Source organism: Rhinolophus sinicus, linkage group LG04 (assembly GCF_036562045.2).
Source record: "Rhinolophus sinicus isolate RSC01 linkage group LG04, ASM3656204v1, whole genome shotgun sequence".
Lineage (NCBI taxonomy): Eukaryota > Metazoa > Chordata > Mammalia > Chiroptera > Rhinolophidae > Rhinolophus > Rhinolophus sinicus.
In genome coordinates this window covers 85448172-85476071 of record NC_133754.1, presented here as the reverse complement: position 1 = coordinate 85476071, position 27900 = coordinate 85448172, and the positions used below count along the sequence as shown (strand labels likewise).

The window sequence follows — 27900 nt, the reverse complement described above, 5'->3', positions numbered from 1 at the left end:
CATTTATTATTCGTATTTTGACTTGGTTTTTGTCTTAAAGAAGTCCCTCTAACATTTTTTGTAATACTGGTTTGGTGTTGATGAACTCCTTTAGCTTTTTCTTGTCTGGGAAGCTCTTTATCTGTCCTTTGATTCTAAATGATATCTTTGCTGGGTGGAGTAATCTTGGTGTAGGTCCTTGCTTTTCATCTCTTAGAATATTTCATGAGAATATTTCATGCCAATCCCTTCTGCCCTACAAAGTTTCTGTTGAGAAATGAGCTGACAGTCTTATGGGAGCTCCATTGTAGGTAACTAATTGCTTTTTTTCTTGCTGCTTTTAACATTCTCTTTGTCTTCAACTTTTGGCATTTTAATTATGATGTGTCTTGGTGTGGGCCTCTTCCAGTTTATCTTGTTTGGGACTCTGTGCTTCCTGGGCTTGTATGTCTATTTCCTTCTTTAGGTTAGGGAAGCTTTCTGTCTTTATTTCTTCCAATAGGTTCTCAATCCATTGCTCGCTCTCCTCTCCTTCTGGTACCCCAATAATGTGAATGTTGGTATGCTTGATATTGTCCTGGAGACCCCTTAAACTGTCCTCATTTTTTTTGGATTGTTTTTTCTTTTTGCTGTTCTGATTGGGTATTCTCTGCTACCTTAACTTCTAAATCACTGATTCGAACCTCTGCTTCTTCTAATCTACTGTTGAGTCCCTCTAATGTATTCTTTATTTCAGTTATTGTATACTTCATTTCTGACTGGTTCTTTGTTATGTTTCCTATCTCCATTTTTATGTTTCCTATCTCTTTGTTAAAGGTCTGAGTCATCGACTCTTTTCCTAAGTTTATTGAACATCCTGATAACCAGTGTTTTGAACTCTGCATCTAGTAGATTATCTCCATTTTATTTAGTTGTTTTTCTAGAGCTTTGTTCTGTTCTTTCATTTGGTACATGTTTCTTTGTCTCCCCACTTTTGCTGCCTCCCTATGTTTGTTTCTATGTGTTACGTAGGCCTGCTGTGTCTCCTGGTCTTAGTAGAGTGGCCTTATGTAGTAGGTACTATGGGGCTCAGTGGCACAGTCTTCCTGGCCACCTGAGCCAGGTGCTCCAGATGTGTCCCTTGTTTGGGTTTTGTGTGGCCTCCTGTTGTAATTGAGCCTTATTGCTGCTTGCATGTTAGTGGGAGGGATTGACCCTCAGGCTGATTGGTTGTGAGAACTGACCATGACAACAGTGGAGGAGCTGTGGTGCAGGATGCCCCTACCGAGCAGGATTCACTTGAGCAGGGCTCCAGTGCCTGTCCACACAACTTTGGAAGTGTCACCTGCGGAGGCAACTGGGTGGTATTCCACCTCAGTCCAAAGCCAGCCACTGGATGTGCCAGCCTCTGGGACCTCCTGGGAAGGACACGGCCACAGTCTAAGATCAGCTTTTGCCTGTGCCCTGTCCAGGGCCACCTGGCATCAAAGCAGTCCATAGATGGCAGCCAACCACGCTGGCCTTAGAGGTGCCTGGAAAAGGCCAAGTCACAAACCACAGTTGGCTGCTGCTAGTGCTGGGCTTAGAGCTGTTCACCCAGAGATACTGAGCATACCTAGTGCTTGTTTGTGTTTTGTGAACCTTTGAGAGATTTTAGGAAAGTCCACAGCATGAGCCAAGATAGGCCATTTGTGTGGAAAAGCCACTGGAAAAAGCTTGGGTGGGTCCAAAAGTTTGATGGGGTGAGGTCTCAGGGAATTAGAGTGAACCGTGTCAGTCAGGTTGATGGAGACTCAGATATAGCATCTGCCTGGGTCTGCATGCTGGGAGGGATAGGGCTCAATTAAGAAATAATGGATTCTGTCAGCACTTCTGTCTGGGAGAAAGCTGTTCCTCCAGCCCTAGCTCCGAAACCAGACTATTCAGCTCCTCCCTGTGTGTCCCTGGCGACTTCTGAGCTGCTTCCCCAGCGCTGGAGCTCAGAGCAAGTGAGTCTGTCAATGAGTAAGTCCGTGCATAGGCCTTTTAGGAGGAGCACCTGGGACTCCACATGCCCTCTGTCTCATGCAGCCACAATCTGTGCTGGTTTTCATAGACAGAAGTTGTGGGGACTTTTCATCCCAGCACTGAAACCCTGCGCTGGGGAGCCTGGTGTGGGGATGGGACCCCTCGCTTCCCAGGGTGGATGTCAGCAGCTGAGGTATCCCTCCAGATTTTTAACCGTCACATGTGGGTGTGGGGTCAGCCTGTTCTTTGTCTCCACCTCTCCTACCAGTCTCGAGGTGGCTTCTTCTGTATATCCTTAGTTGTAGGACTTCTGTTCAGCTAGACTTCAGGCAGTTCTTAATAATGGTTGTTCTATAGTTTAGTTGTAATTTTAATGTGGTTGTGAGAAGAGATAAGCACAGAGTTTATCTACTCTGCCATCTTGTCCCTGGCTGCATTTTTTTAAGAAGAAAAATTAGGAGACACGTAACTTCTATGTTAACATATGTTTTATATCTACAGTGATTAAGTCATTTTTGTTTTAACTCAAGAATAGAATAGCAGATCAAGAGAGCAGGGTTAGATAATTCCCAAAGAGACCCAATTATATTTAAGAACATAAAATATGGTAAAGGAGACATCACAAGGCAGTTGCAGATGGAAAATGTTATTAAATAAATGGTGCTGAAGCAATCGGTTTGCGTTTAAGAAAAAGATGAATTTTAACCTTCACTTCATGTCTTATACTAAAATAAATTTCAGGTGCTTTAAACAGCTTGAAATGTACAAAATAAAAGAAAAGCAAAAAACTAGAAGTAAATAGAGTGGACATTTATAAACAATCTCTAGGAGAACATGTAAGCTTAAAACAATGGTAATTACAAAAGAAAATACTTTGATTATATAAAATTTAAAATTTCCTGATATAAAAAAGCTACTTAAAATACAATTCAAATGAAAACAACAAACAGTTGCTCAAAATATGACAGAGAAAGGATAATATTCTCAATCTACAAGAAGTGTGTACAAATAGATAACAAAGGCACCAAAAATCCTTTGGATAGCAGAAAATTCACAAAAGAGGAAATGTTAATGGCTAATAAACATGTTGGAGTGTTAAAAAAACATTTTTAGTTCTATTTTTATCTAAGTAGTGGCAATTTTAGAATATTCATGTTGGCTAGAATTTAATAAAATAGGCTCACTTTATATACTGGTAAAGAAATAAATTGGCACAAACTAGAAAAATTATTGGTAATACGCAACTAGGGCTTTAGAAGTATTTTTACCTTTTATATCAATAATTCCACTTCTACAAAACCATTTAGAGAAAAAATCATAAAAACACAAAATTGTAAAGATAGTCTCATTATTTTTATATTTTAAAAAATATTTTTATCTTGATTGATTTGGCTTGTTTTGGGTTTTTTTTATTTATTTATTTTTATTATTTTATTGGGGAAGGGGAACAGGACTTTATTGGGGAACAGTGTGTACTTCCAGGACTTTTTTCCAAGTCAACTTGTTGTGCTTTCAGTCTTAGTTGTGGAGGGTGCTGTTCAGCTTCAAGTTGTCCTTTCAGTCTTAGTTGTGGAGGGCGCAGCTCAGCTCCAGGTCCAGTTGCTGTTGCTAGTTGCAGGGGGCGCAGCCCACCATCCCTTGTGGGAGTCGAACCGGCAACCTTGTGGTTGAGAGGATGCACTCCAACCAACTGAGCCATCTGGGAGCTCAGCGGGAGCTCAGCTCAAGGTGCCGTGTTCAATCTTAGTTGCAGGGGGCGCAGCCCACCATCCCTTGCGGGACTCGAGGAGTTGAACTGGCAACCTTGTGGTTGAGAGCCCACTGGCCCATGTGGGAATCGAACCGGCAGCCTTCAAAGTTAGGAGCATGGAGCTCCAACCGCCTGAGCCACCGGGCCAGCCCTCATTATTTTTTAATAATAAGAATGGGTGTCTTAGAAATGTAATGTTCATGGACTAATTAGATAAAATCTTGCATAGCTTTCCAATGGAATATTATGTATCCATTAAACTTATGTTTTCAAGGAATGTTTAATGACAAAGAATGTTCATGTGATAATGTTATGTTAAAAATGAGAGCTGGGGGATCGAATATATGGTGATGGAAGGAGAACTGACTCTGGGTGATGAACACACAATGGGATTTATAGATGATGTAATACAGAATTGTACACCTGAAATCTATGTAATTTTACTAACAATTGTCACCCCAATAAATTTAATAAAATAAAATTTAAAAAAAAAAAAATGAGAGCTACAAACCAGCATCAATGGTACTATTCCAATTTCATGTGTTTTAATGTATACAAGGGAAATGATTGAAAGACAAAATAATCAAAATATTAAGAGGAATTATCATTATTTGGTAGAGTTATAGACAATTTAAGTTTCCTTCTTGGTATTGTTCCACAGTTTTTGTTTATCTACAGTAAGCACATTACTTTTATAATCAGAATAATAAATACTGAAAAGGCCCATTTTTAGTACGTCTTTCTGAATTTAAAATTCAAGTAGACAAATCAGTAAAAATATAGAATATTTGAAAACTATTAGGTTGGTACAAAAGTAATTGTGGTTTTTGCAATTTTTTCTTTTGCAATTATTTTTAATGTTTTAAACTGCAGTTATTTTCGCACAACCTAATTTTATCAAGTTTCATTACATAGATACACAAATGGATCTAGAATTTTGGATCAAATACATTTTTCTCATATCTACAGAACATTTACAAAATAATTAGTACATTGACCATGAAGAAAATCTTACTAAATTTAAAAAAGTAAAAATATTTTCTGAATATAAGCAAATAAAACTAAAAATTAGCAACAAAAAGATAGCCATAAATATAACTACTTATAAACTAAGCATTTTTTCTAAATAACTCCTAGTGTAGAGAGGAAATTAATATATAAATAATGTGTTTTTGTAATGCAGTAGTGCCCCCCCTTTGTCTTGGGGAATATGTTCTAAGACTCCCAATGGATGCCTAAACTACAGATAGTACCAAATCATGTGTATATTGATTTTTCCTATACATACATACCTAAGATTAAAGTGTAATTTTAAATCAGGCACAATAAGAGATTAACAACAACAGTAGAGCAGTTATAAAGTAGAGCAATTATAACAGTATACTGTAATAAAAAGTTATGTAATCTCTGTCTCTCAAAATACCTTATTGTACTGTACTCACCCTTCTTGTGATGATATGAGATGAGACATGATGAAATGAAGTGAGGTGAATGACATCGATGAAGCACACTCACTCACCTTCTATGTGTCCCCACAAGGAGTATATACAATGTGTCATGTAGAAATTGATTTTGAGTAAATTTGACATCCAAACTTATCAGAGTCGGAGATGCCTTTCACAGATATTCATTTAATCAATATTTATTGATTACCTACTGTGCCAAGGCACTGTGCCAGGTGCCCTGGGGATATAGGGAGGAATAAGATGCAGCTTTGAGAAGCTTGCAATAAGGGAAATAGTTACAATATTAGAAATTAAAATCTTTAAAATATTTAATGCATTTCTCTAGTAGCAGATTGCCATCTATTTGGTCACTGACTGACCAGGGCCTTGCAAATTTTCAGCTATGGCGCCATTGAAAGAAAAGTAATTTGAATGAAGTTTATCTTCAAAATTTATCAGTATCAGAACTTGCTCCAGTTTTCTTCTCATGCATGGTATAAAAAAAAAAGTTTTAAGGTAAAAATTATGATAATTGCATTGGATCACAGTTATGACTATTTTAAAGAGATAAATATGATGAATTGATTGGCAAAATACTAATGTCAGATGTCATTCTGTGGTGATGTTTGCATTATACAATCTGACTTTACCAAAACAATTATTCACGTAAAGAATTTCTTTTTACTTAATATATTTCTTCTCTTTTATAGGAATTTACTTTATCAGAAGATTATAACAAGATGACTCCTGTGAAAAACTATCAAGGTAGGAATGAGAGCAGTGTTTTCATTTACCTAGACTTTGAAATGTTTCTTAATGGCTTCCACTGCCACAAAGGGGAGGCCTTACTATACACAATAATCAGGGGAAACAAAACAGAGCAACTCTTTGAGGTGAATATTATCCTGGTTTCAGAAGGAAAATGCTGAGACCCAACCAGGGTAGGTGACTTGTCTGTGGTCTTGTAGCTGGAAAAGTGCAGAGCCAGACCAGGTCAGCATGACTGCAGAACCCGTAGCCTTTGTCCTTTGGCTTCCTACTATACCACACTGCCCTGACACAGTGCAGCAGGCGTGGAGAGTGGGACCAGTGTTAAGAGTGTACATGGGCTCATTTCATTTTTGGTTAAATGTTTTAAAGGGCAAACTGTTGGTACTTTCTGAGGGAAAGGATTATGGTTTATATGGTGTCTGCAGCATTGACAGTGTCCCAAAGGCCATTTTCACCGTATGGATCAGGAGTAATTTTTGTTAAGGATTTTTTTATCGAGACCAACAATGTCATGGGATCAGAACATTAGAGGTTGGACCTTTTAACACTGAGAGGTCATTTCATCCAAATCTCTTGACCTCATTCATCCTGCATGGTCATCCAGCGTCTCCTCCTAAGAAAGACTTCCAGAGAAATAGTAACCCATCCTGACTTGGGAAAATGCTAAGCACTAAGTTCTTTATTTTTAGGTTTGGAACAAAAATTCATTTCCCTATAGATTTAGTCTTTAATATTTTCACATATCACGTATCAAGTATTTATACTTGTACCTGTATTTATTGAGTACCTATATTGTTCCAGTAACTGAGGATGATAATAATGAACAAGACATGTACAGTATCTGCCTATAAGTAGTTTATAACCATGTGGAGGATATAGACAGGTAAGCAGACCATTGAACTGTTATGTGATAAGTGCTAAAAAGTTCCCCTATTGCTCTTTGCTCAGCCTGTTGGAGCTAAGTACACACTCTCGTATACATGACAGCTTTTTAGTGATTATAAAACAGCGATGAAAATTCCCACCCCTGTTCATGCCTCTCCTCCTTTTTTTTCCTTCTCTTTTCTAGCTTCAACATTTTACATTTTCCTTTACAGGAGCTGAGTTTTTGGCTCTTAAAAAATTTTTTTTAATTGTCCTGGTCGCAAATCTTGGGATATTTTGTACTATTTGGGGCATTTTAAAATGTGGCATATTGTGGTAGGCAGCTTCTAATACGGCTCATAAGGATCCTTGCCTTGTGGTGTTCACGCCCCTCCCCTTGAATGTAGGCTGGACCTAAAATATGGCAAGCCTTGGATATCACTTTTGAGATTAGATTACAAAAAGACTGGGGCTTCTGTCTTGCTTGCCCTCTCCTGCTCTCTTGCTTGCTCTGATGGAAGCCAGCTGCCATGTTGCGAGCTGCCCACGTGGTAAAGAACTGAGGGAAGCTTTGTCAACAGTCAGTAAGCAACTGAAGCCCTCAGTTCAGCAGCCTATGAAGAGCTGAATCATGACAACAACTGGGTGAGAGGGCTTAGAAGCAGATCCTCCCTCTGTCCAGCTTTCAGATGAGACCATCCCACACCTTGATTTTATCCTGTGAGGGACCTTTCAGCAGAGGCACCAAGCTAAATAGCACCAAGATTTGTGATCCACAGAAATTCTGATATAACAGATGTTTACTGTTTTCAGCCACTAAGTTTTGGGGTGTTTTGTTACACAACATTAGATAGCTAATACCCACATGTAATGTGATAAGTACAAAATCACCTTTCTTTCCTGTTCTTGGCACTGTTCTTCTAATACCAGGGTGGCCGCCACTTTACACTGTGAGCTCACGTGGAGCAGTCAACTCAGCCCCCTCAGTAGTTCTCGCTTGAGTTGTTATTAGGCTGCATCTCCTGTACTTTTGAAGCTGTTTCTTAGTTTTTGGTTTTGTTTGTTGGTTTGTTTTTAGCTTGACACATTCTGTTATTCGTAATCTTATTTAGTCACATCATCTTAGCTTATCAAGATATTTTGAAATCCTAGTTGTCATTAAATAATATTAACTCTCACTTAATTTTGTGTTTTTGTTAAATGTATAATCTTAAAATATATCATCCCTAAGTCTTTGTTAAAAATGAATGTCCTCACAGATGCACAAATGATGAGCATATCACTAGAAACCACTCTTCATATGCCATTATTCTTTGGATCTCTTATATCCAGCCACTATTATATACACATAACTGTATCAAAATATAGCCCACTTATTTCCATTTTGTCTATAAAGGGATTATTAAAAAATTGTTTCCATTTTGTCTATAAGGGGATTATAAAAAAATTGTTAACTAGATGACTGAAGAAACCTTTTCACCTTAAACAACTAGAGAAATACTAAATGACACTTTTTGTTATTTTTGTTGCTCTTTTTAATGCCATGCTAAGCTCATAAGAGAAATAAAAGGAAAATCCCCATGTGCCAGAAGCAAAGAGAAAACACAAAGCTCAAAGTGATATACATATGACCTGACATTGCAGATGTCCTGAGGAGATAAAAAGAGCCACTAATAGCTGGAAGCTTTTGCATGAATCTTCACTGGGGGACCTGAGATGAGGCCTATGGCCTGAGTAACATGAGAAATTGCAAAGTTGAAATCCATAAAAGGATATAACCCCTTGAAAAAGAGAGGAACTAAACCTCCACTTACTGGCCCAGAAGACCACAGGGATATTTATTTATCTCAAATCTGGATAGAAGGAAAAGTCTCCCATGATAAACCAAAATCCCAGCTAAAAACTTTTGATCTTAAAAGTTCTATCACAAGAAAAAAAAAAGTAATTATGTAAGGTGGTAGATGTTAACTTACTGTGGTAGTCATTTCACGATATATACATATAGCAAATCATTATGTTGTACACCTTAAATTAATACAGTGTTATATGTCAATGAGAAGAAAAGAAAACTTTTGGATTTGGAGTACAAATTTAAACCAATCTTGTGGTGCTGGAGGCTCCCAATTAAAAATTTAACATACAAAATGTGCCAAGAATCTTAAATAATGATCAACAAATCTGAAAGGGACCATTACATCTTTTAAAAGATTTTTTTAAATCAGAGAAGGTGTAGAACCAGAAGAAAATAAAAAGCCTATTTAAAAAAACAGGTAGATTTTTAAAAATAATCAAGTAGAACTTTTAGATACAAAAAAATCAGTGGATTGAGGAGTGGCTAGATGGCTCATTTAGTTTGAGAGTGAGCTCTTAGCAGAAAGGTTGCCAGTTCAATTACCTCGTGGGCCAGTGAGCTGCACCCTCCACAGCTAGATTGAAAACAACGAGCTGCCGCTGAGCTTCTGGAGGGGTGGCCAGATGGCTCAGTTGGTTAGAGCGTGGGCTCTTAACAACAGGATTGCTGGTTCAATTCCTGCATGGAATGGTGGACTGTGCCCTCTGGAACTAAAGATTGAAACGGCAATTTCTCATGGAGCTGAGCTTTGCCCTCTACAACTAGACTGAAGTACAATGACTTGGAGTTGATGGACCCTGGAGAAACACACTGTTCCTCAATGTTCCCCAATAAAATTAAAAAATTTAAAAAAAAAAAGATTTAAAAAAAATCAGTGGGTTGATTAGACACAGAGTAAATTAATGAAATGGTAGATAGCTTTGATGTCAGTGGAACATCTTTAGACTACTGAAAAAGCAAAACTGCCAACATAGAATTCTATACCCAGTGAAAATATCTTTCAAAATAGAGATGAAATAACATTTTTTCCAGACATACAAAAGCTGAAAGAATTTGTCATCCATAGACCTGCACTAAAAGAAATGTTAAAGGAAAATTTTCAAGAAGGAAGGAAGTGATTGATGTCAAAGGAAGATATGGATCCACACAAAAGAATGAAGAAAGAGCAGCGAACATAATAAGAATTTTATTATAAGAACTGCACGTGGCCCATGGATACTGAGGGTTCCAGGACCCACTCAATAATACCAAAATCCACAGATTCTCAAGTCCTTATATAAAATGTCATAGAACAATGAATACAGTTCACAGTTCGAAAATACTGGTTTTGATCAGCAGTTGGTTGAATCTACATATGTGAAACCCATAGCTACAGAGGGCTAATAACTATATTTATTGAAAAGAATCTGCATATAAGTGGACTTGCACAGTTACAACATGTTTTGTTCAAGGGTCAGCTCTATAAGATTTTTTCTTATTATTTAAATTTCTTTAAAAGAATTCAAGTCATGCAACGTATGTTCTGTGATTAAAATAGAATTAATTAAAGTCAGAATCAATAATAGATCTCTGGAAAATCCCCAAATACTGGGAAGCTAAGTAACCCACATCTTAATAGTCCATGGGTCAAAGAAAAAATCAACAGAGAAATCAGACAATATTTTGAATCGAGTGAACATGAAAACACAATACATCACAATTCATGGGATGCTGCTAAAGCAGTACATAAGGGAAATTTATAGCACTGATCATCCATGTTGGAAGAGAAGAAGGTCTCAAAGCTGTGACCTTAGCTTCTACATCAAGAAACCAGAAAGAATAAAAAGAAAACCTAAGCTTAAGCAGAAAAGACTAGAAATCATAGCAAAAGTTCATGAAATAAAAAACAGAATAGAGAAAAATCAATGACACCAACAGTTGTTGTGTTCTTTGAGAAGATCAGTAAAAGAGATAAACCTCTAGCCAGCCAGAGAAAGAGAGAGAGAGAAGGGGAAGCAAGGAGGGGAGCAAATTACCAATATCAGGAATGAGGAAGTGATATTATTATAGATCTAGGGACATTTGAAGGAAAATAAGGAACATTATGAACAACTTTATGCTAACAAATTTGACAACTTAAATGAAATGAACAAGTCTTTGAAAGGTACAAACTGCAAAAGGTCACTGAAGAAAAAATAGATAACCCTAATAGCCCTATATCTATTTAAAAAATTGACTTGATGATTCAAATCTTTCCACAATGAAAACTCCAGGACCAGGTGGCTTTACTGTGAATAAATTTTGCCAAATATTCAAGGAAGAAAGAATACAAACTCTATACAAACTGAGAAATTGAAGAAATAAGAGACTTCTCAACTTATTTTATGAAGTCAGCATTATCTGATACTAAAACTAGACGAAGACTGTACAAAGCAAGAAATCTACAGGCCAACATCCCCCATGAAAATAGAGGCAAGAAATATAACCAAAATTTTAGCAAATCAAATTCAGCAACATATAAAAAGGATAGTACATCACTACCAACTGAGGTTTATCCCAAGTTTATACCCAAAAGAAATGAAGCAGGGACTCAAACAGATATTTGTATACCCGTGTGCATAGCAGCATTATTCACAATATTCAAAAGGTGGAAGAAAATATGCTATATACATACGATGGAATATTATTCAGCCTTAAAAAGAAAGGAAATTCTCACATACACTACAACGTGGATGAACCTTGAAGTCAATATGCTAAGTAAAGTAAGCCAGTCACAAAAAGACAAGTACTATATGATACCACTTCTATGAGGTACCTAGAGTAGTCAAATTAGGAAAGGCAGAAAGTAAAATGGTGGTTTTCAGGGGCTGGGGGAAGGGGGACATGGAGAGTTAGTGCTTAATGGGTATAGAGTTTCTATTTGGGAATAGGAAAAAGTTCTGGAGATTGGATGGTGGTGATGGTTATACAATAATGTAAGTGTATTTAATGCCATAGCATTGTATATGAAAAAAATGGTTAAAATGGTAAATTTTATGTTTTGTTTATTTTACCACAATAAAAAAAGATCACTTATGTATTGCTTAGTACAGTACTGGAAACATAGTTCGGTGGTTCAATAATTACTAATTCCTCTTAGATGATGTATTATAGAATTGTACATTTGAAACCTATGTAATTATAGTAACTGTTGTCACCCCAATAAATTTTAATAAAAAATTTTAATTCCTCTGAAAAAAGGAGGGGGACATGTTGATGAGGATGTGGAGAAACATCCTTATCCACTGCTGTTGGGCGTGTAAAATGGTACAGCCACTTTGGGAAACGATTTGTCAGTTTCTGAAACTGAGAGATACTACAGACTAGTATCTCTCATGAACTTAGATGTAAAATCTTCAAAAAAGTACTAGTCAATCTAACAATGTATAAAAAGAATTATATACCATGATCAAGTGGGATTTATTCCAGATATGCAAAGCTGGTTCAACATTTGAAAATGAGTATAATTTATTACATCAAAGGGCTAAAAAAGAAAAACCATGTGATCATATCAGTTGATGCAGAAAAAGCATTTGATAAAATCTGACACCCATTCATGATAAAAATTCTCAGCACATTACTAATAAAGGGAAACTTCTTCAACTTGATAAAGAAACATTTACAAAAAATCTGTAGCTAACGTCATACTTAATTACGAGAAACTAGATTCTTTCCCCTAAAATCGGGTTCAAGGCAGGGATATTCTCTTTCACCATTTCTATTCAAGAGTATAGCCAGGCTTCAAGCACAGGTTTCTGAAGCTTGGTGATAGGTACGGATCTTTAAAGTTTTGTTTTGGGTTTTTAAATCTGCCACCTTAGAAAGAGGATGTGTTTGAATTTTGGGATTTGTTTTTTCAATAATCATAAGCAGCCTGATACAGAGAAAGAGAACCAACTTTGGCAGAAAGACTACGGTTTTAATTCTAGCTTCATCGCTCATCGCTCATTGACTGTGTAGCTTTGAACAAGTCAGTTAACATTTTGAAGGCTCTGTCACCTCCTCTGGCACATGATGGCAGCTCACAGGGCTAACCACTCCCCCCCCCACACACACACACACACCTTATCTTCTGAGCTACTGTCATCCCCTTGGACTTAGAAAGTGGTACATAGAAGGTCAAAGGCCCCTTCATGAGAAAAGGGGGCAAAGTTCCGGGGGCCACATTCTGCCAAAATAGACTTGGGTAGACTTGGACCCCTTAGAGAATTCATTTTTATCCCCACATGGTGAAATGTGAATTGGACATCTGATGACACGGACGTGACAAGATCTTCAGGAGTTTTTCCAAGAGGTCACATTTTTTAGTTAAAGATGTTTTGATCTTGATGGTGGCTGATACTCTGAAAGGCAGGTATTTACTGTAGCGAAGTCATAGTATTATTGTTTCTATACCCCTTCTGTATCCCTTTAGATTCTTTATGCTTCAAATATCAGATTTTAAAACATCACGCATTTGTTGAAATGACTGTCAGATGGGTATTCGCTCTGGTTCTAACTGTATTGTTTGGTAGCCAATCTAAAAGGGCCATCTTGCCAAGGCCCGGTTGTGTCTAGAAAATAAGGAAACCACCCACCTTTGTAGGGTCATTACAATAACTGAGATAATACAGTTATTTAAGTAGCTGGCACTTGTGAGGCGCTCAGTAATTGGCAGGTAATATTGTTATTGCCGATACAGCTGCATAGATCCATCCTTACAACCTAACTGTTTTCATGATCAAAATGGGGAAGCTGCTGACTTCTCTGTCACTGCCTCACACTGGTGATCAGTCTACTGTCACCCACCAGATTGGACCATTGAAGTCCAGGTCCCAGTACGTCAGTCTTTGTTCCAGTCAGCTCTGTTCAGTGGCCACAGACCACCTCTACCTCACCCTCTGGAATTATATAAGAAGAAGAAAGCAAATATTTTACTAATTTTATTTGGCAATTGAGAAGCCAAGTGACTTGACCCAACTACTCAACTTTATAGTGCCTCAGTTTGCCCATATGTAAAATAGGGAGATGGGGAAGAGGACATGAATCATTTCTTCTAAGTTTGAAATTGTGGGATGCAATAATTCTATGATGGTGTGACTCTTGTGTATGAGCAACCCTGGGAAATTGGTTCTCATGACCACATATATATGTACTTCGACATAAAGGATATTTCTTTTCATTCTCTTTTATTTAGCATTTGGGACTAATTCTGCCCTCCTTTCCAAACATTTGATGTCTTACAGAAAATTGATAGAACTTTGTGGTAAAGCTATAAGCCAGACTTCATCAAAAGGAGAACAGTCATTATCTTTACTTCTTTTTACTTATATAGACTGACCCCAGTGACGTTATTATAAGACCGTTGTTCCTAACGTGTCCTGTGGTCACACTATACCTGGTATTCCCTAGCCCAGCAGCTCTAACATGAGGGAGAGTGGTGACACACGCCTTTGGTAATGGAAGCCCTCTGCGGTAGTAATTTGGGGTTGGTGTAGGCAGGAAGGAAAGACAGTAGTGGGAGGAAATGGATCATTTTTTTAAAATCATGTGAAAACTTAGACATACCCCAGCCTCTGATGAGCTTATTTTTTGGGGTGGGGAGAAGAGAACCATGCATGTCTGCGGACCAGGCTTTACCAGCCTCCTTTCAGATATTTCATGGCTTGTTTTCTTTGTCTCTTGGTTTTCAGCGCATCAGAGCCGAGTCACGATGATCCTGTTTGTCCTGGAGCTGGAGTGGGTGCTGAGCACGGGGCAGGACAAGCAGTTTGCCTGGCACTGCTCCGAGAGTGGGCAACGCCTGGGAGGGTATCGCACCAGTGCTGTGGCCTCAGGCCTGCAGTATCCTTTGCTGGACAAATCTCCTTGGTGGGTGGGAACTTAGCTGTTGACTTCTTTCTTTCATGAAAATTTGGGCATGTGCAACTTAAAAGGGTTTTGTTTTATGTGCTGACTTGCTCTGCTGATTAAGATGTTCATAAACTTTCCTAATGTACAAATTCTCATATAGGAGAAGTAAGGTGAGGTTTTTTCACCTAAAATAACAAACCCTGCTGAGCAGGTTGTGGTCTATGACCCAAAGTCTGACATGTAGATAGGACACAGCCCAGACTGTGAGTTCAGCCGTCAGAAGGAATTGTGGAACATGGATAGAAAACCATCACCAAAATACAATCTTCATTTTTGTACAGAAGTAATTTACACATAAATATTGAGGTTGTGAACACTCCCATTGGTGCCTGGCAGAAACACCATAGAATTGCTATTTATTTTAAAAATATTTGAGAGGCTACCATACCAGGACCAGAGTAGATGAATTGATACCTACAGAGTGATGCCGCAGGCTTTGTTCCCGGTACAGGACTTGCCCAGGATATGTAGATGATATGAATTCTTACCTCCCAAGTGTCCAGGACCCAGGTGCTCAGTGTGAACTCTTGCTCTGCTGAGTAACCCCTACTGGGCTCCAGCGAGCACAGGCTTGACAAGTACAGAGCCCGTGTGGATGATGCTACCATCATAAGGCGTGAAGAGCCCTGGCTTGCTTTTTTTATTTTTTCTCCCTTCTTCCGCCCCCGACTCTGGTTCAAGCCGTTGTTTCTCAGTCTAGTTGTGTAAGCCACAGCTCCCTGGCCCATGCTGGTATTAGGAGCCTTGTGCTCCCCACAGCTGAGTTAGTCGGTCGCCAGTCATCGGGCGGCCGCTCACAGCAGCTCTCGCAGCACACGGCAGCCCACGGCAGCCCACGGCAGCTCACGGCAGCTCACGGCAGCTCACGGCAGCCCAGCTCCGGGGAGAGCTGTTGTTCACAATCTTAGCTGTAGAGGGCTCAGCTCACTGGCCCATGTCGGAATCGAACCGGCCACCCAGCGTTAGGAGCACGGCGCTTCAACCACCTGAGCCACCAGGCCGTCCCAGCCCTGGCTTTCTTAATTTAAAAAGCACAGAACTCTGTTCACCTTCTGGCAAATGAAGAAATAGGTAGAAACAAATCACGTGTCAGCCAAAGAAGGGAGAAATGGTAAGACTTGCTTTCAGATTTTCATCTCATTTGTAAAATGCCTGTGCAGTGATTCTCAACAATCTGAAAAAGTTCTTTGCTGTTTCCTTGTAGACATGTGGCAGTAGCTATGTTTGTGTGTGTGTAGCCTAATGTCACTCTTATTTTCTTCATTGGAAGGACAAGATGAAGAAACTAAGAATGTCTTCATAGAAGCTTGTAAAAGTGGCAAATTACCAGGAAGCCCAGAAGCGAGGGCGATAGGAATGGAGTGAGAGCAGGACCAACTTATCTTTGAGAGGGTGATACCACCCGTCAAAAGAAACTCCAAAGTTTACTTTCTAAAAGCCAGTTCAGATGAGTTAAATGCTTGAATTGACATACATGAACTCTCTTGACAGTAGATTAATGGTTTCTTATAGTGTTAGAGCTGGAAGGACCCTTAGATATCATCCAGTCTAACTCCTCATTTTATAGATGAGTCAGCTGAAGCCTAGAAAGAGTCACGGGCCTTATGTGTGGCCCCCCAGCTGGTATGCAGGAAAATCACCGCCAGAACCCACGTCTTCTGCTTGGACTGCTGTTTCCCCCCCATTGTACTGCATTACCCCTTCGAGAACAGAACCAATGGCACCAATATAACTTGTTCTCAATATGCTGGTTTCTGTATCATTAGCCCAACCCGGCAATATATTTTCTATATCACTCAACCAAACCAAGGAGTATAGAAAAAAATACACATCTTGCCCTTAAGAAGTTTACTTTTTAAACTATCTGAAAATGAAAAATAAAATACAACACACAGAATTAAACTTGTCTTGACTGTGGTAGTCTTTGTGTCTCTTCAGACATCGCCAAAAGTCATCCTCATTTTCTGACTGTTTCCTTTGACCATACCACATGTGGTTTACCAAGCATAAAAATTATGTGAGTGGTTATCAAAAGCCTTTGTGTATGTGTGAAAACCTGTGGCTTCATTTCCCAGTGTCCATGACCACCCCAGTCTAAATTTGCTATTAAGGTGGAGGGGAGCTATAATACTACAGACAGGCCCTTCCAGAAGATTCCCTCATCTCCTCCAACTCTGCCTCTAGCTCCAATTTTGGAGCTACAGTGCCAGCTCTGGCTCCCGGGAGCATATTATTCGTGGTAATTTTCCAGTGCCGCACACTGATGGCATAACAGTGCTGCTTTTGCCAGAGTCCCAGCCCAGAACCACGTGACTTTCTCAAGGCTGGAGGTTTTTCTTTGGGAGCTGCCTGGTGCAGGTCGTTAACAGGCAACCCCTACAGTGTTGGGCTTCACATTAAAATTCAGTTTTTAAACACATTTTCTCATGGGAACCCTCCACCCTCGCTCCTTTTCTCTTTCTGCCACCTTCCATATTTTTTTGTAGTTGTTTGTTTTGTTTTTAGTATTAAGGGAAAGAAAAAGCAGATCTGCAACAACAAGATGTTCAGAACAATATCATTACCCCAATTTCTCTTCATTATGGACACTGGTGGTATAGATAAGAGACTTCTTTTACGATTAACTAATTCTTTCCCATCTCCACCTCAGTCATTCATCCAAGCCAACAAGTGACAGAATAAATCACACTGAATTCAGCATTTTTTCTCTCCTTTCAGGCCTCTTAGTGGAGAGTAATAATGTAATAAAAATAACCAAAATTGAAATAGAGAAACAAAGAAAGACAGACCGACCAGTTTACAAATTGAATTATCAATTTCTGAATAACCTCAAACACTTTGGTTGCTTTGGCTAAATAGCTGAAGCTTCAAATATGAAGTGACCTATAATACCACCATCACCACCACCAGTAATAATAATAATGATAATGCAGAGGAGAGGAAAAAGAGTAACTTGCCTTTGCAGTCCCTGACCATTTACATAGTGCTTCTACATAATGTTACTTTGTTCGCCATCGAAACAGTAAAGTGGAAAAACTAAGGCTCAGAGAGGATCAGATAGCTTAAGTGACTTTCTCGCGGTCACATGACTGTTACCTGGCAGCACCAGTATTAGAACTTGGGTATTGTAATCTTTTCCCTAGCCCTCTGCACAGCTAGATACAGCAGAGCCGAAGGTATTTTCTACAGGTCCCATGGCAGGATGGTGTTAGGAAATAACTGTTTCCTTCCCCACTTCACTTCCTAATCTGTAAATTTGTGACTACTGTAGCCTCACCTTTCAGTCTTGTCATTTGATCATACTTTGATCACATTTTTCATACTTCCACAAGAATAATTCAGGTACTCCTCATTTTAAGATTCTATTCATGTTGGAGATATTTTCAATATGTCACCCTATGTAGTAAAATGTCTTTCTACCAAGTAGTCTCATACATCCATTCCTAGTCAGGGAAAGAGTACTGAACAGCTATTAAGATTACCTTGATTTTCATATTTCCTCATATCACACTTAATGCCAATCACTCTGGCTTTGAGGTTGTACAATGATTTTATTTCAGCCCTCTTCCAAATAGCTTTTGTTGAGTTCATATATGTGTGTTTTTTCATAGAATTCTACTATTTACCTATAATTATAAGGACTTTGGGGTATCACAAATTGAGTGCTTTTTCGTCTGTGTTCTTATAATGAATCAAGATAAATTTAAGTGATCTTATTCCATATAGATCTTAATAATGTTTTACATAGATCTACTTGTGTGTAGAATATAACTTTTCTCCTTTGTTCTTGAGACTGGAAGAATTTGATATGCCTTGCTTTCTTTCACTTTTCTTTAAAATGTCTTTTGAAAATTTTCAAAACGTACTAAATTGGAAAAAATGGTATAACGGGCAGTCATAATCATCACTCAGATCCGCTGTTGATTCTTCTATCCCTTTTTGCTTTCTCTCTCTTTTTGCTGGAGTATTTTAAAGCAAATTCCAGACGTTGTCATTCCATCCTTACATACTTCATTGTGCACCTCTAAAAGATAAGGACATTTTTCCAATTATCACAATGCTATTATTATTCCCCCAAATTTATAATCACTCCTTGATATTGTTGAATAATCAGTCAATTTTCAAATTTCATGTACTGTTTCTAAAATGGCTTTTTGCAGTGGGTTAGTTTGAAATTGGGTCCAGACAAGGTCCACAGTTGGATAAGGATGTCGTATCTCCTCCATCTCTCAATCTAGAGCAGTGACCCCACCCTTTTTTTAATGCCCCTGTGGAGATACCCAGTCAGTTCTCCTACAGACAGTCCCACATACTAATTGATTTCTGCTTTCTCATATGCCATTTAACCTGTTCTTCTATCTACCCAGTATCCCATATATTGCTGTAAACTGAAAGTTGCCTCTCAAATCTTGATTCAGTTCAGGTTCAGCTTTGGCTAAGAACACTTGGAGATGGTGCTGTTGAGCTCCGTATTGCTTCACAGCAGGCAGCCCATGGTGTGGGATTGTCACCCTTCCAGTGAGGCCAGGATTGATCAGTGTTGCAGGTGTTGACAGCCATTCCCTGCAGTGTGGTCCTTCCCATTAGCCTTTCATGCAATGGTGTCATCCATTGCTGATCTTTGCCTGAACCAGTTCTTTCATTAGTGTTGCAAAATGATTATTCTATAATCAATTTTTTGCACATGTATTAGTTGGAATTCTGTTATCAAGTAGAACAGTACCTGATTTAACTTGGGTTATTTGATTATCCTGAAATACAATTAATACAGGAAAAGCAACATGAATTCTTAATTATGTCTCTTCGATTGCTCATTTTCTGATAGAGATTTAGTGCCCTGGTTACCTCTAATAGGGATCTTTTATTCTTGAGCATTTTTATAAACTCTTAGGATTTGTTTGCTTTTTAATAATGCATTAGTATATTTCAATAAATTGCCTTTTTTTTTTCTTTTCCAATGCTCATATTGTCCCATCTTTGGCCAATTTAAGAGCCCAATCATATTGGCTCCCATGTCTTTTTGGTACAACCCCATGGCCTCCAATAGTTTCCTTGCTTTCTGTCACAACTGTATTAAGCTCATCTTGTACCTTCCTGTCACAGTCCTACGATCAGCCACTTTTAGTGAGGAATAGTATTCGGAGACAGCTAGGAAATATATGTATGTGTATTTTTAAAAAGAAAGTAAATGATCAGTTCATATAATATTCCTAATTCAAACTTAATATTATATTAATATAGAAGGTTTTTACTTCGTTTTTGTACTTGATCTTGGACTAAAAAATCTTGGTTCCTAAAACATTAACATAATTTCTTATTTGCTTTATCCTGCGGTATATTTAAGTTGTTTAAAATAATAATAGTAATATTATAATAACAAGACTTCTGAATGAGATTCTAGGTTTCTTCATAATTCTCTTTGTCCTTAGAATATATTCTACGAAGGACATACAGTCAAAATGTTGTGTTTTGAAGTCACTTGAAATAATTCTATTAACTACATGGTTATAGCACCAATTTGATAGTTAGGTTCATACATTTTACTTTATTGTCAATTTGGGGGATTTTTTTCTTTTAATTTTATAAATATTTTTAATGTGTAAAATAATTACAAGATTCCAAAATAGAAACGATATAACAAGAGAGAAGTCTCACTACCATCTCTGTCCCCTCAGTCTGTTTCTTCCTTCTCCATAGGCATCCGTTCTTGTTAGATCTTGATTTATTTTTCCAGTTCTTCCTTTTCTAAATATAACACACACACTTATATTTGTATTTCCTCCTTCCTTACACAAAGGTAGTATAGCATATAAACTCTTATATACTTTGACTTTTTTTCTCCACTTAATAATATATCCTCAAAGTTACTCCATGTCAGTTTGTTTTTGGTATGAAGGTCTTTTGTTTCTCTCCAGCTGCATAGGATTCTAGTGCATGGATGTATCATAGTTAACTCAGTAAGTCCCCTTTTGATGAATTTTTCGTTTTTTCAAATTTTAGCTATTACAGTAATATGGAATGAATAGCCTCAGGCATGTGTCCTGTCAGGGTTTTTGTTTGTTTGTTTGTTGTTGTTTTGCCAGTTTATCTCTGGGACAGTTCTCTAGAGGTAGCATTGCTAAACGTTACCAACCAGGAAAGCTCACTAGAGACTACTCGGTGCCTTGCATTTTTACTACAGACTGGTCACGTAGGCAACCTCTGCCTGACATGTACCAAACTTCCAGACTTCCAGAAGGAAAGCAGGTATTTGGCATGAACCATATTGTTTATACAGTTAAGGCACAGTGAGCTACTCCTATCTGTCAACGGTGGGAACACTCCCGAAATCCAAGTTCCCAGATGCCGTGTCAGCCTTGTAGGCAGCCTTTCAAAGGACAGCCATCAGACCTGCTAGGTTAATTCTTTTTTGCACAGCACCATTTTTATTTCTTAAACTATCCATCTATATATTTTGCCTATTTTTCTATTAGGTTTATGATCTTTTTCTTCTTGGTTGCTCTTTTTATCTATTAGGGATTTGGGCCTTTTGTGATATAAGTTGCAACTATTTTTTCCAATTTGTGTTTTAGCTTTGCTTATGGTATTTGTTTGTTGTTTTGTTTTTCAGTAGTAATAGCTCTTCCCACTCCAAGGTTATAAAGGAATTCTCCCATCTAGAACTCATATTTTTAATTTTTTGCATTTAGATCTCTAATTCATTTGGAATTTATCCTTGTATATAATGTGAAATCCAGATCCTGTTTTATTTTTCCAAATGACTATTCAGTCTGTACCAGTATCTTTTTTTCTAATCCATCTTTTCCTTATTCATAAATAAAGAGCCACCTTTATTAGACATATAGCAAATGTCTATATGCTTTTGGGTTACTTTCTAGACTTTGTATTCTGTTTCATTGATCTGTTTGTCCATTTATGCACCAATATCTCACTTTTAGTTAAAGAGATTTTACAGCATGTTTTCACTATCTGGTAGGGCTAGCCTTCCCATGTCACATACCATGTTACTATTATTTTTGGAGTATTTCTGGCTCTTCTTGCTTATTTATTTTTCTGTATAAACTTTAGAATTAACATATCTAACTCTAGGAAAAAACATGGTATTTTTTATAGGGATTATATTAAATTTATAAATTCATGTTATGAGAATTGACATCTTTATCGTGTTGAGCCTTACTGTCCAATAATACCACTGTGTCTTTCTTTCATTTTGTTATATCCTTTGTGTCTTTCAGCATTATGTCCAAGTTTTTCTCAGATGAGACTTGCATGTTTCTTATGTTTATTTATTTTTGTAAATCCTTCCACTCAATTTTGAAAAACAATCCTTAATGCTTACATGATAGATTTGATGTTGAAACCCGGCATGTGTTTATTGGTGACCATTCAGGCCAAGTAACCATCCTCAAACTGGAGCAAGAAAACTGCACCCTGGTCACAACATTCAGAGGACACACAGGTGGGATTGAACGCAAAATCTCCATGTTCTGCTTGCTTGCTCAGTGAACTGGCACCTGCCGCCTGTGCTGGTGTTCAGATGGCATGTTGTGAGAGTGACAAGGTACACTCTGGGCTCGTGCAAAGATACACATGATACACTTAACTGATTTCAGAATGGTTCAGTAAAATGTCAAAAATGATGTCAAAAATATTCTGCATCAATCCAAACAAAAGAGAAACCAATCTATCTTGAAAATGTTGGTGATTTGGTTCTTTGTCATGGTGCCCTGGAGAAAGCCAGTGTTGGCATGTGTTGATGAGCTATTGTTTCAGGCTATGTGGCAACTGCTCAAACCCCAGAAAGACAAAGGACAGCTGCCTCATCTGAAAAATATGTTCATCATGGGTAGCCAGGTTGCATAAAAAGGTACAAGTTCCTCTTTGACTTCCTTTTGGGCTCTTTTTAGTTTAAAACCTAAGGCCCCCTTTATGGCACTGGTCTGCTCAGTGCCATTAACAAGGTTAGATAAAATATCCACGCTTGGCCTTTGAAAGAGTTGAATAGATGATGATTAATTTTTCACTAGTATTTTCAGTATGTGATAATTGACTGGAAAATGAGTCACTGCCTGTTTTCATGGTTGTTGGTGGGCTTTTGTGTCTTCTGCAGATTACCAACCCATGCTTTAGTACAGAACAAGTTAATATTGAGTTTGGATGTCATACAAGTACAAAACTAGGTGAATGAGGATATAAAATGGAATAGTACCTACCTAGCTCATAAGGGATTTCCTAAAGGGGAAAAAAGGAATGCAGTTAAAGAGAAAATTGAATCCAGGGAAAAAGAATCTTAAAAGATCATCTGAATTATCTCTGCCTTTGGGAGGAAGAACACACAGAAACATCCCCTGTATCAAGGACCCGGGTCTTCCTGATTGGATTTCTCTTTTTAGCCACCGAACCCTGGCCAAGCAGGGACCCAGAACTGTCCCACCTCAGGAATCTTAATCTCGTGTTTCACCGCTAACTTCAGTCTCCTAATCTTTTACTTCCCTAAACCCTTACTCCACCTCCACTTGCTCTTGCCCTTGCTGAGAAGTCCGGTCCCACGTTCCCCTGTGTCTACCCCATCTCTCCTTCCTTCCCAGTCACTTCAGCCACATGCTTCCCAACATGCTCAGCTCAGGGCCCCTCAGCCTTCCTTCTCGGTAAGCCTTGTCCGTGATTCACTTAGTATTCACGCTCTCTCCTTGTGCTGTCAGCCACTGGGGTCCATACCCAGCCGCAAGGCACACTGAGTCTTAGCCCATCATTACCACTGCAAATTCATCATTCCCGTCCACTCAGGAATGGCCTCATAATTCCTCCACATAATAACCTCTACAGATCTGCAGTGCACTCCTCCTGCTCCCGTCAACAGCTTTCTCAGACCCTCGTCACTCTCCCTAAGTCCCACGCCTTCCCATCCCTTAGCATCCTCCTTCAAAGAAAGATAGATGTTATCAGATAGAAGCTTTTTAACATGTTGCGTACGGCGGGGTTTACATCTCTCATAAAAATCCGCTCAGAAAAAACGAAGATTCTCGTGATCCGTATGCAACGTGTTAAAGAATATTTTCCTTGCCTATCCCGTATTCCCTCATCAATAAACAAATTATCTACCCCCTCATCTCTTGCCCTGCTGCGTCTAGGATCCTGCTGTCCTCCGGCCCCAGGCTCAGTCCCCGGGGTCTCCGCACCAAAACTCATTCCCTTCTCCCTTTTGACTAACAACTCACTTCTCAATTTATTAACATGGTCAAGTTTCTGTTAAAAAACTTAACAGGCCTCTCTGTTAAAAAAAGACACAAGTAAAAACCCTCTCAGTCCCATGTCCTGTTGTAGCAATTTCCATCTTATTCTCTTAACAGCAATGCTTTTTCCTTTTTTAAAAAATTGTGGTAAAACCTACATAATCTAAAATTTACCATTTTAATCATTTTTAATCAGTTCAGTGTTATTAAGTACATTCACATTTTTTTGCAACTATCATCACCACCTATCTACAGAACATTTTTCATCTTGCAAAACCTAAATTCTATACCCATTACACACTGACTCCCCCCCCAGCCCTTGGCACCCACCATTCTGCTTTCTGTCTCTATGAACTTGACTGCTCTAGGTACCTCCTGTGAGTGGAGTTATACATAGTATATGTTGTTTTGTGACTAGCTTTCTTCACTTAGCATAATCCATGTTGTAGCAAATAGCAACTCTTAAAAGAATATTGAAAAGAATATTGTTTTCCCGGCTGCTTCAAATTCTTTACCTCCTATCTGCTTTCCAGCCACCTGCAATTTGGCCTATCTCATCACTCCACTTAAACTGCTCTCCCTGAGATGGCCACTGGCCTGCTGGTTGCTAAATCCAGTAGACGTGTTTTAAAGCATGTCCTACATAAACCTTTCGGTGGCGTTTCACATTGTGGCCATTCCTTCCCACTTGTAACTGCCCTCCTTTGGCTTCTGTGACCTGTGCTCTCCTAGTTTTCTTCTGCGTCTTTGATTGCCCTTTCTCATCTCTTTGGTTTCTTCGGTTCTGCCTGGGACCCTCATCTCTTTACACTTTGTACTCTCCCTGTTGACCTCAGCCACTACTCCCTGTCACAGAAATAAAAGGCACAGTCTCGTCTTCAGATTCCTCACTGCCCAGTGTGAGAGGCAGAAGCTAAATAGTAATTCCACCTCACGACGTCAAAGGCAGTGAGGAAGCAGACCCCAAGTGCTTCCAGGAAAACAGAATGGGTGCCAGGCTTGCATGGGAGTGGGAATTAGTCGGGGAAGGCCTCAAGGGGGAGGTGTGGCTTGTGTTAAGATATTTGGGGAGGAGTAAGTTTTGAGTTACTCCTGAAAAAGTGAGAAGAGCAAGCCAGGCAGAGAAAACAGGTATGGTCCAGGGCCTGCAAATTTGCAAGAACATGGGTCCCTTGGGAAACCCTACTAAATCTTTTTGGCTGGAACATTGAGTATGAGGTGAGAATAGCCAGAAAGGAAGTAAAAGGCAGTTCCGATTACTGAGGGCATTTTCTTGATGTCAGTGAGAAACCATCAAAGCGTTTTAAGCAAGGATGTTACCTGATCAGATTTTAAAAGATTGTTCTGGCAGTAGAGTAGGGAGGTGATTGGAAAGCTAGTCCCTTGAAATGTGGCCGTGGTAATGGGAAAGCAAGAAGTGGATGAACCCAAGGTAGAACTTAGGTGGTAGACTCAGCAGGCCTGGTAATGGACTGCTAGCTCCCAGACTTGGTTTAGGCAGAGGTGGCCTGACCTTTTAGCTTCTTTAGTAGTCAGGAGTTCACCATGTGGTGGATGATGGGAATGAGCTGAGTGCTGTATCGCTTGTCTCCAGGTCAGAAAAGGTGCATGTAGCTGCTTCTCACCAGTGTGTGGGGGCCACATGTGGCCCAAGGGTTTCATGTTTTGCAAGTTCTAATATAAAATGTTGCCTTGACATTGGGTCTTTTCTTTCTCCAAATACTTAAAGCATTTTGATAGGATTTTATCATGAGCTTCTCTGAGGAAGACAGGACATGGCCCAGGAAGGTCACTAACACAAAGGTGAATGGAGCAGGTCATATATTTGACTTGCTGTTATTCCTGGACAGTACTATCCACCCACTGCCAACCTGGCTACAGCACAACTCATTCCTTTAAACTAGAGCAAGGACATCTAAGAGATTCCATGGTTATTGAAACATTGTCAAGCCCTTCCTATATAGTTGGCCCATTCTGGGCCTTGGAAGGTCCCAAGCTTGGCCAGACACAATTCTGGAAAAGGATTAGTTTAATCTCCTCACTCCTCTACCCGCCAAACAAAGACCTTAAGATGAACCCAGATATGTTACAGAGGGATCTTGGGGGTCTTATCAGTCCAGATTTAAACTCAAAGCAGACAAGTCTTTGGTATGTGTACAGAGTCATAACCATCCACCCATCACTCTCTGTTACAGTACAGAAGGTCATAACAAAAATGTGGGTTATGATGGAATCAGCCTAAGTCATACCCAGAGGCCAAACATAGCATTTACTAATCCATGAGGACTTAGAAAACTAGTTTTATATTCTTATGCTCCCTCTGCTGGTTTTATTTATGGAACTAACTGCCAAGTATCATAGTTCTTCGCTATTTATGCAGAAATTCTAATGTATTTCTACCAGAAAGTCCTACACTGACTTGAACAAAAGGGGAAAAAAATCAAATTTTGACCATTGGGAATTCATAGTATCAATGAATATTTTTTTCTTTTACTTCTAAGAATTTTTTGATTAGTATAAATATTTTAGAAAACAGGAGGGCTTGAATGTAAATCTGCCAAGCATACTAATTAATGAAAAATTAAATACAGACTTTTTCATTAACTGAATTATTGAAAATGGCAGTATAACTATAACAGAAATAACTAAAACAAGGAAAGGTATCATTTAGCGTAAATATCAAAATTCAAATAATTAAATTGCAAACGTAATTTTCATTTACAATAGAGGCTTTCAATCAATCCAGTTTATATAAAATATAATAGGTACATAGATGTAAAGTATAATAGATGCATATTTTCATCAAGAGTCAGTCAAGTCATTAGTTCTGTATATGATAAATGCTGGATTACATAGGTAAAAAGCATAATGCTTGCTTTATTCAACTTCCAGTCATGGAATACAAGCATTAAACCAATAATTGTAGATAATCAAAATATGAGTGTAGCAGGTGCTGTGAAGCCTGATGCTGTGCGCAGGCCACATGGGGAGCAGATAACAGGAGGGCCTCTCCTAGAGGCTTCAGGGAAGTGGTGTGTAAACACACCCTGTGGAGAAGGAGGAGATACCCAGGTGTGAGAACATCCCCCAGATGTGTGAAGCAGGTGTGAAGCTTGGGGTGGGAAAGTGTGAGCAGCTGAATGAAGTCAAATGGCCCCTACGAAGAGCCTGGGGAGAGAAGTACAAGTTGACCCTCCAGGCAGTGTTAAGAACCTCAGACATTGTTCTCAGGCAGTGGGAAACCAGCGATGAAGGGAAAGCAGGGTGGCAACCTGGTTTCCATTTTAACAAATCACTGGCAGCAGTGGGTAGTGGACTGAGTGGGGACAAGAATCCATGTGAGGAAGGAAGGAACCATTTAGAAGGAAGGCAACTGCTGGAGTCGCTAGGAAAGGGGACTTTCATTTGGACTGGGGAGGGAGATGGCAGTGGGCATAGAGAGAGGAGGGATTCGAGATCTATTGAGGAAAAGAGGAGTCAGCAGCACTTGGTGATTGGGGTAGGAGTGGCTCCCAGGTTTCTGTCTGGAGCACCTGGGTGGATGGTGATGCCATTTCCTGAAACCAGGAATGTTGGAGGTAGAGCAGGCTTTAGAGAGAGTATCATGATGCTTTAAACTGGGTCTGACCGAGAGACGCCCCTGGGAAGGTGGCAGGGAGACAGCTGGCTGTCCATTTGTGGGTCTCAGGAGGAAGCTGTAGCCTAGAGATAGAGCACATTTAGCTTTACAGAAACACTCATCACTTCAACCTAGAGCAAAATGCAGTAACTGAAAGGTCAGGTATTTTACTCAGGAGACTTCATGGTCTGAAGACTTACTTAGATGGCTCTACTTTAGCCACATTAGCCAACACACCTTCACCTTGCAGGGTGTGATAGAACGCTCTTAGTGGGGTCCCAGTCACATTGTGGTAAAGACAGAACCAACAGTTTCCAGCCCTAGCTTTGCAGCATTCTACATAATCTAGCTTTGCAAGATATGTTGTAAAAGTCTCCAAAAAAATTAGTTCACTAAGCATTTTGGTAACGTGTATTAAAATTTTTAAAATGTTTATACTCTTCGATCTGGTTCCACATTTGGGAATCTCTTTAAATAGAAATGTGAACAAG

General features: G+C 39.0%; 1 protein-coding gene across 1 annotated transcript in view; it reads left to right on the top strand.

Moving 5' to 3' along the window:
* The window catches only part of WDFY2 (WD repeat and FYVE domain containing 2), a 171957-nt gene that overhangs the window by 111264 nt on the left and 32793 nt on the right, over positions 1-27900 (top strand). Inside the window, exons 4-6 of the mRNA XM_019752158.2 lie at positions 5871-5925; positions 14338-14488; positions 21904-22016. Coding sequence (XP_019607717.1) covers positions 5871-5925; positions 14338-14488; positions 21904-22016 — 319 coding nt within the window. The remainder of the gene's footprint in view (positions 1-5870; positions 5926-14337; positions 14489-21903; positions 22017-27900) is intronic.